We start from the raw sequence: 14,978 nt of genomic DNA, 5'->3' as shown, positions 1-14,978 counted from the left end.
TCTCAAAATTTTCGATGTGGTGTTTTCCGATGCAAATTTTAAAATTAAAATATTAAGATCTCAATACTATTTCAATGCAAATTTCAAAATTAACATATTTATGTATTTTTAAATGGTATATAGTTTAATTTAAACGATATTAATATATATTATTTAATATAAATATTATTAAATAAAAATTCATATTAATACGATTGTATGATCATTTATATCTTATTATAACAAAACAAATTATGCCATTGATCACAAAATTTTTAAAGGGATTTTTAACATTTTTTGTAATTTAAAATCATTTAAAAAAATTCAAAATATGACATATAAGAAAAAAAAATCTAATTTTTTATTATATGGTTAATGTGATTGTTTAATTTCTTTTAATAATATAAAATTAAACAAAAATGAGGAATGATGCAAAAATTGTTATCAAATCTTTATTATTCATAATCATTAATTTTCATATATATGTTAATCATATTAGATAACTCCGTAGTTTTTATTTAAGGAAAAAAATACACATTTCTTATATTTTGGATTAATATAATGTTTCATAGTAATTAAAATTTGAACCAACATTTTTTTCAGTTGATTCTTAACCTGCCACGTAAGATTAATTGACATTTTAATTAAATTACAACTCATCATTGTTATTTTTTGTAATTATTATAAACTACGTGTTACAACTTTTTAAATGTTTCACTATTAATATATAGAGGATGATTAAAATGATGAATTAATTTGTGCACATTAAAAAAATTGAATACAAACTGAAACCACAATCGTACCATACAAATCACATTAGACGGGAGTCGGATTGGACACCCTAATTTTGGTAATATCCCGTAATTCACTCATGCTCGTTTTTACCTGAACACGAAAGTAGGTCAATTGTTTTTTTTTTAAATACCTGCTCCATAATCCAAATCCGGTTTGGAAAAATAGATTAAACCGGTACGATTCATCCTAAACCAACTTTCTTTAACCCTCTGAATCGAACAGAGAGGGACTTGTATTTATTTATATAGACCCAACTCAGAAGCCGTTAAACCCTAACTGTCGCCTTTTCTTCTCTTTTCCAACTCGTAGCTATTCCCTCGCCGACGAATGCAAGGGAATCGCGACGGCTCGTGGTCCCAGGGCTCCTCCGGCAACGGTGGAAGCGGCAGGGGAAACGGTGGTTATCTTCCTCAACCTTCGAATCCTGTGTTTCCCAGTTTCAGTCTCCAACAACAGCCTATCAGATACCCCCTGCCTCAGTTTCCGACGAGCTACTACCGCCCTAACTTCCCCGACTTCTCCTTCGGAAACCCTAATTTCCAGAATCTCAATTTCCACCATCCCCAATTCGGCGGTGGCGGCGCGAATGTCTTCCTTCAATCCCATGTACCGAGCTTCGCCCTCCCTCCCCAGCCTCCGCCGTCTAGCAACGACATCAGTGCCTCTCAGGAACGTGGAGGAGCAATCGCAACCGAGCGCCCTTCCTCGAAACGAAGGCGCAAAGAGGGGACTGATAAAGAGGTCCCAAAATCTCTACCGATTCCTGCTACTGTAGTCGCTGATGATAGTGGTGGTTCTCGAAGAGGGACCGCTTCTTCTTCGGAGAAGCCTTCCTCGAAACAGCCGAAACGGAAAGTAGAAGTCATGCGGATTGATAAGGCTGTCAACGAGACGCGTAAGGCAGTGATTGCTGCTGGAGAGAGCGTTTCTTCTACTAGAGTCTCGAGATCGGTTCTAGAACAACTTCAAGCTGATTCTTGGCGTACATTAGGGGTGCAGATGCAAGATGTTCCTTCTCTTCGCCAACTTATGGCCCTCGAAGGCAAGGTAAGCTTGGCGATGTTGTTTTTTATAGCAAGTGTGTGTGATGTAAAGGGCAAAGGTTTAGCCTTTTATGTGCGTGCGTTTCTCGATGTCTTGTAGGTTAATGCATTTATTCATTGCTATGTTGGGGCTAGAAGAATTGTGACACTGTATGATTTGGAGATGGCAATATGTCGAAACGAGTTTGTTGATTCTTTCGATGATCTGGAATTGGGACCTTTGCTGCAGCATTCACTAGTCTTGCTCTATTTTCCATCCATTTCCAGCTCTACTGGACCCGTTCAGATCACTACTGAGGAGATAATATCATTTCTTGATACCTATCTCTACACTTATATTACAAATGATGTCAAGGTCGATGAGTTCCTTAATTTCGTTGCTACTAAAAAATCAGTTGCAAGCAAAGAAAACCTTGGTGTGCGTATTCAGAGCTTACGGTATGATTTTGTCCCTTTTTTTAATTGAATTATCTAAACTTGCTTAGGAGTTTAATTAGTTTGATAGTATGGTCAGGTATTAAGGTTTATTTAAAAATTTACTCCTTCCCCAAATCTAGTAATTTATTCGAGAGTATTGAACTTTTGTTACTTGGCTTTTGATTTCATTCACTTTAAGTGGTGAATAAGTATCTAGTAATAGGTTGAGTGCTGGAACATCAGTGATGTGCTCCGTTTGATATGTCATTGTTATTTAGAAAGAAATGAGTCTTATCTGCATGTTCATGTATAGTTTTAGAAATTTGCTGACTAGTCATTTGAATGGAGTTTGCACATATAAGTTTTACATCCAATTCTTTATCTTTATTGCAAAATTTGCTATTGATTTGATTCCATTTCATGTTTATATTCTTTTTTCACATCTTTGTTACCGCAGCAGATGTCTTTTCAGAGTTCTATTGTATGAATTGGTTGCAGATGTTTTCGTATTGGCTTTTCAATGATGAATCTGCTTTTCTAAGACGCATTACCAGACGCTTTCATATGAATTGCGTTAGCTGATTATGTGATTAATGCATTTTTATAGGATGCATGTATCTTACATTCAAGACGCTAAGAGAAAAGAAGGTGAAACGTTGAAAATCTTACTGACTGAGCTGCACCAGAAGCATAACATCCCCTCATCAAAGAAACAACCGAAAGTTAAATCCCTTACCATCTCTGAGCGCGCGGAATCATTTGCTTTACAGCATAAGGATTATTGTGGCAAGCATACACGATTTGATTCATCAAGCTCAGAAGACAACGATAGTGTTGATTATGAGCTTCAAAATCTTAAGACTTCTGATCATACCAGTAGTTGTCCATATCCATCTGTTGCGGAAGAGATGAAGCGGCTTGGGGGCTCCGATAAGAAAAGGAAGGATGACAATCCTAGTCATGGAAAATCCAATTCGTCCAAATCGCTTAGGAGACGCCCCACCAAATTGCTAAGAGAAAATGCGAAACGAGAGATACCTAAATCAGCAGATTATTCTGATGATAAGAAGATTTTCGGTGTCGATGAGGCTGACTTCACACTTGACGAAGGGGCTTTGAGAAAGTTCATATCGATTTGGAAGGACCCCTGCAAAGAGCTAAGCACTTCAACTGTAAGTTCGTGTTCGGTATATCGAGATTGTATGACTGTTTGAATCATATATAAGAGACATCTTTTTGCTTGAATCTGAAAGAGAATTAGTTCAAGCAAGAAGCTGTGAGGCTGCATGTTTTATATTTCCTAATACTCTCTTTTATTTTTGTAGGTTGTTGAGAAAATGCTGTCTTTTTACCACTTGGGGGGCTCTGAAGTACGAAATGAAAGAGCTAAAGCAATGTCATCATTTCCATTTGTTGGATTACTAAATGTCGCTGTGAGTGTTCATATTACTTTGAATTTTTGCATTTTCGTTTGTGTTATTTCCTGAGGTGCCCTTCATCGTTTCCTATGCTTTAATTAGTTCAGTCTAATTTTATTTCTGAAATTACCTTTATGAGGGAAACTTCTTCTACTTGGTTTAAAGCTGTTGTTTTGGTTTTCGTGCTCATATTTGTGTGGTTCAAACGTCTTTGCTCGAGTCTGAGACTTAGCACCCAGTTGCAAGGTCTTGGATTAGAGTTTGGCAAATGTAAAAACTTCCCTAGTTCAGCTTTGCTCTTTGATTCTGCATGTGCACATCACAATGTCACTGAGGCAGGCTGTAACAGGATAAAAATACTACTCTGTTGATAAACTAGCGCCCCTTTGTCTCCATATTTTCTTTAATTAAATAATGGAAAGCTTCCAGCAGCTGAGGTTGCAGATTTTCTTTTGAAATATCAATTAGGGAATATATATAACGTAAATCTGGTTGTCCTTTTTATACGCCGGAATTTGACAGGGAGATTATGGCATTTTTTTTTGTTAGCTGCTTCACTTTCTTTCATGCAAAAAGCTTCTTGTTTTGTGTTCCAGAGTTTTTTGGATTGTCTTTCTTCAGATGTCTTTGTTTCTTTCTGGCAATCAGATTTTCCCTACTGTAATAATCAGAAGAAAGTAAAACTGCACTGGTGAAAAAAAACTTTTAGGTGCAGGGGAATCTGTTTCCGGGATAATATGTCGTTTTTTCTCTTGATTTTGATCATTTAGTTTTGTTTTTGCTCAAGGAAAAAGTTGCAGATGTTTGCCGCAGTTAAGTAGTAATATAATTTGTACCCTTTTATGGAGGAGTTGTTCTATGGGATTTCTTAGTCATTTGTACCCTTATGAGTGCAAAATCTTTCACATGTACAAAATCATTTTAGAAAATTGAAGTAAGTCCATCTTGTTTAGCTTAAGAGTGCGCTTGTTTTCTGTAGATTGACTTTTATCTTTCTCTGTAGCTTGATTCATGTTAGTTTTTGAACAGTAGATGTTATAGATGTTTCTGGAACAATATAGATGTTTTACCTGTGTCTTCTAAATCAAAATCAGCTTGTTCAGTTTTTTTTTTGTCTGCTTATCGTGATGTGGAAAACATAATCTGTTCAAATGAAAGTTAACTTCCTCTGGAAGCGTTCATCAAATGTTATTTCATCTTAAACTAAGAAATCTACTGATGTTTTTTCTTCTTTAATTTTTTATTTCTCTTGTGCTGCATTTGCAGGTAACCTCAATGAGACGTGGAACGTGTGATAGTATATATGATACTTTGCAATTAGCGAGCCAAAGTGATACTACTAATCCATGCACAGGAAATCAGGTAGATGATATTAAGCCAAGTGAAGACAATGAGTTAAACAAAACTCAGCATGTTATGCTTCCAAAACAAAGTGAGTATATTTTTGTTCTCTATATCAGTACTACTCTGTGCTTGTTGAATTTTGGTTAGTTATTTGCTTTATATCTTATTCAAATTGTCTGGTCAATCACCACTGTAGCATCATGATATGTACTTTATTCGAGCAATTCAAATACTACATAATTCAACTATAATCGAAATGGGAACTGTTTCCTGGAATACTTTATCTAATAAGCTTCTGTGGCACGGTGGCAGTTTTTTTGTGCTTGTCATTTCTATTGCAATTTGCAATCTGATCAATTTTATCTATTAGGTAATACTGCTGAAGAAATTATCAGAAGGCTTTCCTTGCATTTTGAGCATGATTTTTCTGGAGAGAAGCTCATCAGTATCTTTAGGAAGCTACAGACTTGCCAGGTTTTGTTGGCAGAGCAGTTTCAAGTACCGGATTTTGAGTCTCTTGGTTGGGGTGGTTTTTCCACTTTCTTGGAAAAACACATGCTACTGCTACCAACACAACTTCGAAGGTTTCTAGCCAGAGAATTACGGGAAGAGTATCCTCTGGAGGTCCACGTAAATGAGAAGCTGTTGACTCAATTGCTATCGCAGGCTTCTGAATTTGCTGGTGGCAATGAAATATCTAGACAGATGGTGGCTCGACTGCTTGCAGAACAATTTCCAACAGTTTCTCTCGAGGTTGTAGGAAAAGATTCAGAGGAAATTTTCACTGAAATCATCAGTAGCTACAAGAACAAATCTGGTTCTAAATGTCTCCTCTTTTCTTCAACATTGCTTGGAGCTGAAAAATCTTTGACCAGTAAGCATTTAGAAGAATCCCTGACAGTGGGAAATACTGCTGACTCGGGAAGCAGCCCACTGAATGCTGTTTCATCCAAAGAGATTTTAGATGTTCTGCTTAGAGCTCCGTTTTTGTCAGACTTAAATTCATGGTGCCACTGGGATCTTAAGTTTGCTCCATACGCTGGTCCTCTTATGGGGTGTTTGAATGAGATTAATTCAAAAGATCTGCTGTGTCTAGTGACAAAGGATGGTAAGATTATCCGCACAGATCCTTCTGCAACAGCAGATTCATTCTTAGAGGCTGCTCTTCAAGGGTCTGCTTACCGTACTTCTGCGCAGTTATTGTCGTTGATATCATTGAATGGACGAACACATCTACCATTTTCCCTTCTAAAATGCTACGCAAAACGTGCATTTGAAGTATTTGTAGATAACCATTCCAAGGAGATGGATCTAGATGGTAGGAATTCTCTTGGGAACGTGCGCGGGCCAGTACAGTTCAGTGCTTCTTCGGACAAAGTGATAGTTGGAGAACACAAAACTAAAGTGGGTAAAAGTGACTATGCTGCCTCAAAATTTCTTCTTGATTGTCTGGGCTATTTACCTGGGGAGTTTTGCTGTTTAGCTGTTGATGTCTTGCTATCGGGACTGCGTTCTGTTGTTAAAGATGCTCCCACAAGAGTTTTGTCTGCTTGCGAGCATACAGAGCAGCGCATCATGCTGCACGATGCCGGATTGCGGCTAGGCATTGTTGAGTGGATTAATGATTACAGTAATTTTTGCTCATCATCTGTGCCAGACTCTGCAATAGTGGAAAATGCTTCGTCCAACTTAGATTCTGGCGAAGGTTTTGTTCAAGAACTGGAGGACCCAATTCATACCGACAAAAGCTGCATGATCGTATCAGAGACACCGTGTGAAAATAATAAAGAACCTCATGGATCTTGTCACACTTTTGGTGGTGCTGGGGGTTTATGTGATTCTGTTGGGGAGGCATTTACCCAAACTGCACCTGAGTTTCATGATAATCCAGCCTCAGTTATTGATTTAATCAGACGGGATGAGTTTGGGCTGGATTCAAGTTCTTCTGGTGTCGAGACGAGTATGTTGCAGAAACAACATGCTCGGTTAGGAAGAGCACTTCAGTGTTTGTCCCAGGAATTGTATTCTCAGGATTCACACTTTATTCTTGAACTCGTGAGTATTATTTCCTTCTTTCTTTGTTCATCATCTTCTTAGAAGCATATTAATCGAGAGTTTGTTTTAATACACAATTGGTACATTCTTATGCATTGTGTACCGTATAATCGAGTTCTAGCCTGCCCTAAATGATTAGTAATTAGGCGGTACTATTATGCTGTCAACTGGTAGATGTTTCAGTTATCGTTATCCTTGTAATGGGGGAGGGATAATGAGTAGTCAAATGTTTGTTTGTCCTGGGAGGGACTTTATTGGTTCTCGTCTGTTGAAGAAAATAGATATATAATATCACAGGTTGTTAGCTGTTGTCTTTATCACTATTCATCCTCTTACTTTCCTGCTATTGTTGCTTCAGGTTCAAAATGCTGATGACAATAAGTACCCTGAAAATGTGGAACCCACACTCACATTCATTCTTCAGAAGACTGGGATTGTTGTATTAAACAACGAGTGTGGTTTCATGCCTGAGAACATTCAGGCCTTGTGTGATGTTGGTCGATCAACAAAGAAAGGATCTGGTGGATACATAGGGAAGAAAGGAATTGGCTTCAAGTCAGTGTTTCGGGTATGTGCAAAGAAAATTCATCGTATAGATTATGATTTTGTTCTTTATGTGAATGCTACTATGGAACCCAAGCTTAAATGAGTTAGGATTAGCCATGGGAATAGCTATTAAGAAACAATGTCAGCTTGAAAGACGTATATGAGCGCTAACCCCAAGTGATAGAAAGATTATAGCAATTTCTTTCTTAAATAACTAATAATATTTTTGCTTGGTTTCGCTTCCAGGTTTCTGATGCTCCCGAGATCCACTCAAATGGTTTCCATTTCAAGTTTGATATAAGTGAGGGTCAGATTGGATACATTTTACCGACTGTTGTACCTCCACATGATGTCGAATCACTTACCAGCATGTTATCTGGCCGTGCTTTACAACTGAAAGATGCAAAATGGAACACCTGCATTGCACTTCCTTTCAGAGCCCTTGATTCCGAAATAACAACAGTGAATCACATTGAGCCTATGTTTTCAGACCTTCATCCTTCTTTATTACTCTTCCTACATCGCCTACAGTGCATAGTATACAGAAACATGCTTGACGATTCTCTCTTGGTCATGAGGAAAGAGGTGGTGAGCAAAAATATCGTAAAGGTTTCATGTGGGGAAAATAGCATGACATGGTTTGTAGCATCAGAGAAATTAAAGTCTGCTAATCTTCGTGATGACGTTCAGACAACAGAGATTTCCATAGGATTTACTCTTGACATGCTAGAAGATGGAACTTACAGATCTTGTATGATTCAAGAACCCGTTTTTGCTTTTCTTCCTCTAAGAACTTATGGTTTGAAATTTATTCTACAAGGGGATTTCATTCTTACATCGTCAAGGGAGGATGTTGATGAGGATAGTCCTTGGAACCAGTGGTTGTTGTCAGAATTTCCGGGTTTGTTTGTCGGTGCCCTAGGGTATTTTTGCAGTCTCCCTTCTTTCGACCAGAATCTGGGTAAAGCTGTGTCCTCATACATGCAGCTTGTACCTCTCGTTGGGGAAGTGCATGGGTTCTTTTCTTCTCTCCCTCGTTCCATTATATCTAGATTGAGAACAACAAATTGCTTGCTGCTTGATGGAGATGGTGAGCAATGGGTTCCTCCTTGCAAGGTTTTAAGAAACTGGAATGAAAAGATAAGGGTTCTTCTTAACGATGGATTGCTCCAAGAGCATCTTGCTCTGGGTTTTTTGGACAAAGATATAGTTTTGTCAGATTCCCTGTCAAGGGCACTGGGCATTGAAGATTATGGACCAAAGACTTTAGTGCAGATTCTTTCTTCATTGAGTCACAAGAAAGATTGTTTGCAATCAATGGGCTTTGCATGGTTATCGTCTTTTCTTACTGAACTATACATAGTATCCCGTTCTTCTGGGCATGGTAATGTAGAATTAGGTATAGATAAGACTCTTATGGACAGCCTTCGTAAGATCCCATTCATACCCCTGTCAAATGGTAAGTTCACCTCTTTAGATGAAGGCGCAGTCTGGTTGCACCATGAGACATCGGGGTCTGACGTTGGCGATGTATTTGAAGCATTTCCTATGTTATATGGAAATCTCCGAACCGTTGATCATTCCTTTCTCTTGGCGACCTCTGTTGGTGAAAAATCCACTGCAGATGACCTCATAAACATGCTTTCTGTAATTGGCATTCAAAAGCTGTCAGCACATGAAATCATCAAAGTGCATATATTACCAGCCTTTGAGGCGAAGAATAGAGGTACACCGGAGGGTTTGATGGTAGATTACCTATGTTTTGTAATGACACATCTACGATCCAGCTGCCATGTTTGTCAGAGCGAGAGGAATTACATAATATCTGAGCTGAGAAGCAAAGCTCTGATATTGACAGATTATGGGTTAAAACAGCTAGGTGAGGCGTCAATTCATTTCGGTGAAGAATTTGGAAACCAGGTTAACATGAAGAAGCTTACCAAAACCTTGGATATATTGTGGCATGTGGTTGATGGTACCTACTTGAAACATCCAGCATCAAAGCTCTATGCATGCGGGATGAAGGAGTGGCGGGGTTTTTTTCAAGAGGTTGGAATATCCGATTTTGTTCAAGTGGTTCAAGTTGAAAAGAGCATTGCTGAATTCTACGCTGTTTCACGCTGTGAAAAGTATGATACCAACTTGTTATCTCCCGGGTTGGCTGTTATAGACTGGGAATCTCCGGAACTCGTTGATCTCTTGTCTCTCCTGCACAAAAGTAATTGCCGTGAAGGTTGCAAGTATCTTCTGGAAGTCGTTGATAGACTGTGGGATAATTGCTACCACGACAAAACAACTGTTAACTATAACTCGGGCAGGCATGGTGTCATCAAATCATCAGAATCTTCATTTATGAGGGCAATTTGTGTTTCTCAGTGGATAGTTTCAAGCATGGACAACAAGTTGCATCTTGCGAAAGACCTCTATCATGATTGTGATGATGTGCGGTCAATACTTGGCATGAATGCTCCCTATGCAGTTCCGAAGGTTGGTTTCGTCTTTGTCTTACTAATGTTATAACGTGCTTTTGCTATTACAACTGTTAGTTCCGAAAGCAGTGCATAAATTGGCTTTTGAGTGAGTCTTTTCTAATGGACCTATAAAAAGTACATAGAAGGTCTTGAAATTTACTTAGAGATGTGGGTGTTGTTTTAATATCTTAAACCTTGCTAGGATTGTTTACTACCATATGGACCTCCCAGCGGAGCAGTTCTTTCATCTCTTTGTTTAACCTTCTTTCTTTTAGTCATCTATACTTGGGTTATTGTGGAACAGGTTACGAGTGTCAAGTTACTTAATGATATTGGTTTCAAGACCAAAGTTTCCCTCGATGATGCTCTGGAAATCCTAGAAACTTGGGTGCACTGTGGAGACTCTTTCAAATCAAGGTACAACTCTACCTACGGTTATGAAATAATTTTAAGTTTGTGCTTTTGTCTTTTTGTGCACTGCCTCTTATTTCTTCTGGAATAGTTTTCTGATGCTAACTACATTCTTAAGTACTACATCTAGTGTCATCTTAAGTTACTTTTTTTCGACATCATTACCAATAAGGAGTTCTTAAACTACTGTTCTCTGTCGTGCATGATATTTTGCGGTGCTTTGATTCCTTCTCCGCACTAAGAACATTAGGTAAGAACATTAGGTCTGATGGCATTAGAACTGAGTTCTACAGTTTTCTTAATACCCTTTTATGTGTAGAGACCATAGGCTTTAGATAAATTGTCATTTTATGTATTTTGGAACGAGCTGTTCTTGTTTTCTATGTTATTGCGACATTCTTCTTCCAGTCAAGTGTTTGTTTTTCCACCTCCTTTGTGTGACACCAAAAACTCATGATGATGATGCGAGACATCCAGGTCGTCGCGGATTTTCTAACAGTATACAACGCTGTCTTTACTTTTGCAGCATCTCTCAGGTTACCAGATTTTACAAGTTTTTGTGGAATGAAATGGCTGATTCAAAGCAGAAAATTACTGAAAAGCTCCATGCTCTCTCTTTTGTGTTTGTCCCGAATCAAAATGGAAGTAGGCAAAATGATCTGATATCTGGAATATTCTTGTCACATAATGACGTTTACTGGAATGATTCTGCTGGCGTTTTAGATGAGATAAAAGAGATCAGTTCGCAGATCAGCGGTGTTGTGGAATCATTGCGTAGGAAAACATTGTGCAATATCTATCCAGGTCTCCATGATTTTTTTGTGAATGGGTGTGGAGTACCTGAGACGCCTTCTTTTCAAGAGTACCTTAAAATTCTAGGGCAATTCGCACATTATGTGTCACCCTCATGTGCTGCCAAGGCTGTAAGTTATTTACTTCAAAATAAATCACTCTCGTCTTGTTTATCTTCTATCTATATTCTTCTTTGCTAAAGTGTCAAGTTCATGTCTAGGTCTTCAAAATTTTCCTGAAGTGGAGTGATGACCTGAAATCTGGTAAATCTGCCGAAGATGTTGTGCACTTTAAAGAGAAACTTTCAGAGGTCGACTACACTGTGCTTCCTACTGAAAGTGATAAGTGGATTTCCTTACACTCCTCGTTCGGTCTCGTATGTTGGTGTGATGATGAGAAGTTAAAGAAGAGATTTAAAAAGAAGGATATTCATTTTATTTACTTCGGGGAAAATACTGACGAAGAGAAAGAACTGATTCACACAAAAGTATCGGTGCTGATGCAGAGCTTGGGCATTCCAAATATTTCTGAGGTAAATAATCTTCACCTTGCACAATGATATATTGAATTTACATACTTCTAGGAGGGGGTCTGAGGGACATTGGATTTGATATAAACGGCATGAATTGTGTTTAACTTACTCCAAAACCACCGTTCTTGTCGTGTAGACGTTTACCAGTGTAGAACTTGTATATGTGTCGCCTTTACATTTTGTGTAACACTAGTTTCAATGGCGTCACCTCAAATTCACTCTGTGAATGTTTACATTTTTTTCCAGGTGGTACAGCGCGAAGCAAAGTATGAAGGTTTGCAAGATAACAGTGTAACCGTGTCACTTGTGAACTGGTCTCTGCCTTATGCTCAGCGATATATTTTTACTCTCCATCATGAGAAGTATACCCAAACAAAAAAGACTGTATATTATCAAGTCAAGCGCCTACAAGTCTTTGTCGTTCAGAAGTTATGCTATAAGAATGTCATACCACAGTATGATATTTTCTCTAAAAAGGAGTACAAATGTAGCTCTCTTTTGCAGGTATGTCTTCTTTCACCATCGTTTCTTGCAGTAATTTATCCAGTGTATATGGGGATTACAGGGCTGTGACATTGTCTTTGTGGTTATTTGAAACTCCTCTCTGTTTATTTGCAAGTAGATCTTTGCTTCTATCGTACCCTCTTGACTGGAACAGTGATTTCGTAATACTCAACTGCTTTTTCCAAATCTGGAAAATTAGCATGTGCTTCGTTATATTGATATTTTGACCAACTTCAGTGTGATACGATGCAATGGTGATGAATTAGTTGCATGTTTGTGTTTTGATTTTGTTGTCTTCAGGATAAAGCTCTGTACACAACACCATGTCTGGATTCCCATTCCTTGTTCATGGAACTGTCTCGTTTGTTTTTCAACGGGGTTCCTGATCTGCATTTGGCAAATTTCCTTCACTTGATCAAAACAATGGCAGAATCTGGTTTGAGCGAGGGTCAAATGGAATCATTCATTGTGAACAGTCAAAAAGTTCAGAAGATTCCTGATGGTGAAAAGATCTGGTCCCTAAAATCTGCTCTTAAAGCCAAGAAGAAAGCTGGGATAAGCTTGAGCTGGTTACCTTCAAGTTCCAAAAGAAGACATGGTTCTAGCGAGCTCCATGTTGATGATTCTAAGCAAGAATTGGCCTCTGGTCATGTTAGTAGCAGCGAAGAGGATGTAGCGGAGTCGTTTAAGGAACAAATACCCATCCAGACGGCCGATACAAACTTGGTTGCTGGATATGATAATACTGCAGGCACAAGTTCACTAGCTAGTCACCAGCCAAACCCATTATATTCTATGCATATGGAGAGTGGCTCAACCTCAGGGAATCAAGCTACTTTCAACCTCAATCCAAACCTTCTTCATGGATGGAACAATTCCTTCTCAGCAGACTTCAGCGAAAGAGATCAACTTCATACGGGCACACCTTGGGCTGCGCAAGCGCAACAGACGGGTAGGAAAGGAGAAGAAATCGCTTACAGATACTTTGCTGCAACATACCCCAAGGAGGCTAAGGTCAGATGGGTTAATGAGCAGAGCGAAACCGGTTTACCTTACGACCTGTTGATCGAAAACGAAGGTGGTAAACTAGAATACGTAGAGGTGAAAGCGACGGTGTCTTCACGGAAAGATTATTTCAATTTGACAGTGAGAGAATGGCAATTTGCAAATGAGAAAGGAGAGAGTTACATAATTGCTCATGTGTTGTTAGGAAACAGCAATGCCATCCTCACACAGCATAGGAACCCTGTCAAGTTATGCCAAGAAGGTAATCTTCGGTTGTTAATTCTCATGCCTAACAAGCGAAACGAGGTCAATGTTTCGTTTTAAACTCGAATCAGATTCTTTTCTTTTCATTTATTTTACTTAAGATGTGGGTTGTCTTAGTAGCAAAGATACAAAACAGCATCACATTTGGTTCTAATTTTTGTAGCCATCAGTGATGTTTATCAAGAAATATATCAATGTGTTTTCTTTCACAAAAATGCGAAGAGAAATGATATAAAGATGAGTGAGTGATGGAAAAGAAAAAAATAATGCGTTAAGCAGAGTGATGATAGGTAAATTTGGTTAGATACGGTCAAATGTTGATTTTGTTACGATGGTCGAACTTGTGCATAGAGACCCGTCATGATATCCATGATTTATAATACAAAGGGGGATTTTATTTTATTAAAAAAATACACAACGATATTACAAGGACTAGAGAGACTTTTTAGGATTCAACTCTCTCAACTTGGATTACATATTTACAACATTCTCCAAACCTCCTTATTTATAGTACAAAGCTTTCAATACACAACTCATATTGTTCTCACTTGTTTTAACTCGATTGGGATCAAATTTGTCGAGAAAGTTTGCATAAGAAACCTCCAGCCTGGCACACTCGTTGTCCGTGCCGTTGAAGTCAACGATTCTTTTCTTTCTTAAAACTTCGTTCAATTAACCACTTAACTTGTGCGACAAGTGAAGCCAATAAAAATAACCCCAGCAGGGGCACGAATTCATACAATCTCGAAATGTCTAACTACCTATAGTTAGCAAACCATTGTTAATAGAACAAATGCTATAATGACCCACTTGGGTATCAAAAAATCTATTTTAGACCTCTTTCAATTTCAATATCTTTTTGAATTAAATCTAACATGAAAATAAGCAAAATGTCTCTAAAACCTGAAAACTTTAAATTATTTACAAACCCAACCATGTACGACCAGACCCAAATCGATATAACTCAAATCCGGCCCATATTCATTTTTTTTAATGTTAAAAATTAATTTTATTATTTATACCAATTGTGCCAGTTGTATTATTTATACAGTTATACTAATTATACAGTTATATCATGTAAAATATTACAATTTTAACCACTGCAAATTACTCTAATATTCTCATTATTGGTATTTTAGTCTTTTTATCATCCTTAATTAATCATCTAATTTGTATAATTAAATGCATAACTTACACCAATAATAACCCATTTACACATAACCCTCTCTCTCACTGAAACACAGACTAAATTCCTGATAGCAACAAACACCTACATTAATTACTTCCATAGCTTTGACAAAACCCCACATATTAACTCATCCTATCTTAATTTAAATCTATCAGAGAAAGAAAAAAAAGTGTTAACCCTCTTTCATACGAAAATATATTAAATTCTGTTGGA

At 37.9% G+C, this 14,978-nt stretch overlaps 2 protein-coding genes across 5 annotated transcripts in view; one reads left to right on the top strand and one right to left on the bottom strand.

Annotated features, from left to right (window-relative positions):
* Positions 1-14,978, bottom strand: part of LOC103833097 — a 1,138,500-nt gene that overhangs the window by 104,830 nt on the left and 1,018,692 nt on the right. The window lies entirely within an intron of this gene.
* On the top strand, positions 381-14,450 carry LOC103833412 (protein NO VEIN). The gene is made up of 13 exons (XM_009109498.3): positions 381-1,821; positions 1,918-2,255; positions 2,842-3,406; positions 3,560-3,667; positions 4,919-5,084; positions 5,367-7,051; positions 7,410-7,619; positions 7,844-10,084; positions 10,373-10,485; positions 11,006-11,402; positions 11,492-11,803; positions 12,050-12,307; positions 12,608-14,450. The coding sequence occupies exons 1-13, from the start codon at positions 1,102-1,104 to the stop codon at positions 13,634-13,636; spliced, it is 8,142 nt and encodes a 2,713-aa protein (XP_009107746.1). The 5' UTR covers positions 381-1,101; the 3' UTR covers positions 13,637-14,450.

This window comes from Brassica rapa, chromosome A08 (genome assembly GCF_000309985.2).
Source record: "Brassica rapa cultivar Chiifu-401-42 chromosome A08, CAAS_Brap_v3.01, whole genome shotgun sequence".
NCBI classification, from domain to species: domain Eukaryota; kingdom Viridiplantae; phylum Streptophyta; class Magnoliopsida; order Brassicales; family Brassicaceae; genus Brassica; species Brassica rapa.
Note: the sequence above shows the minus strand (reverse complement) of the source record. Positions and strands in the feature narration are given on the sequence as shown.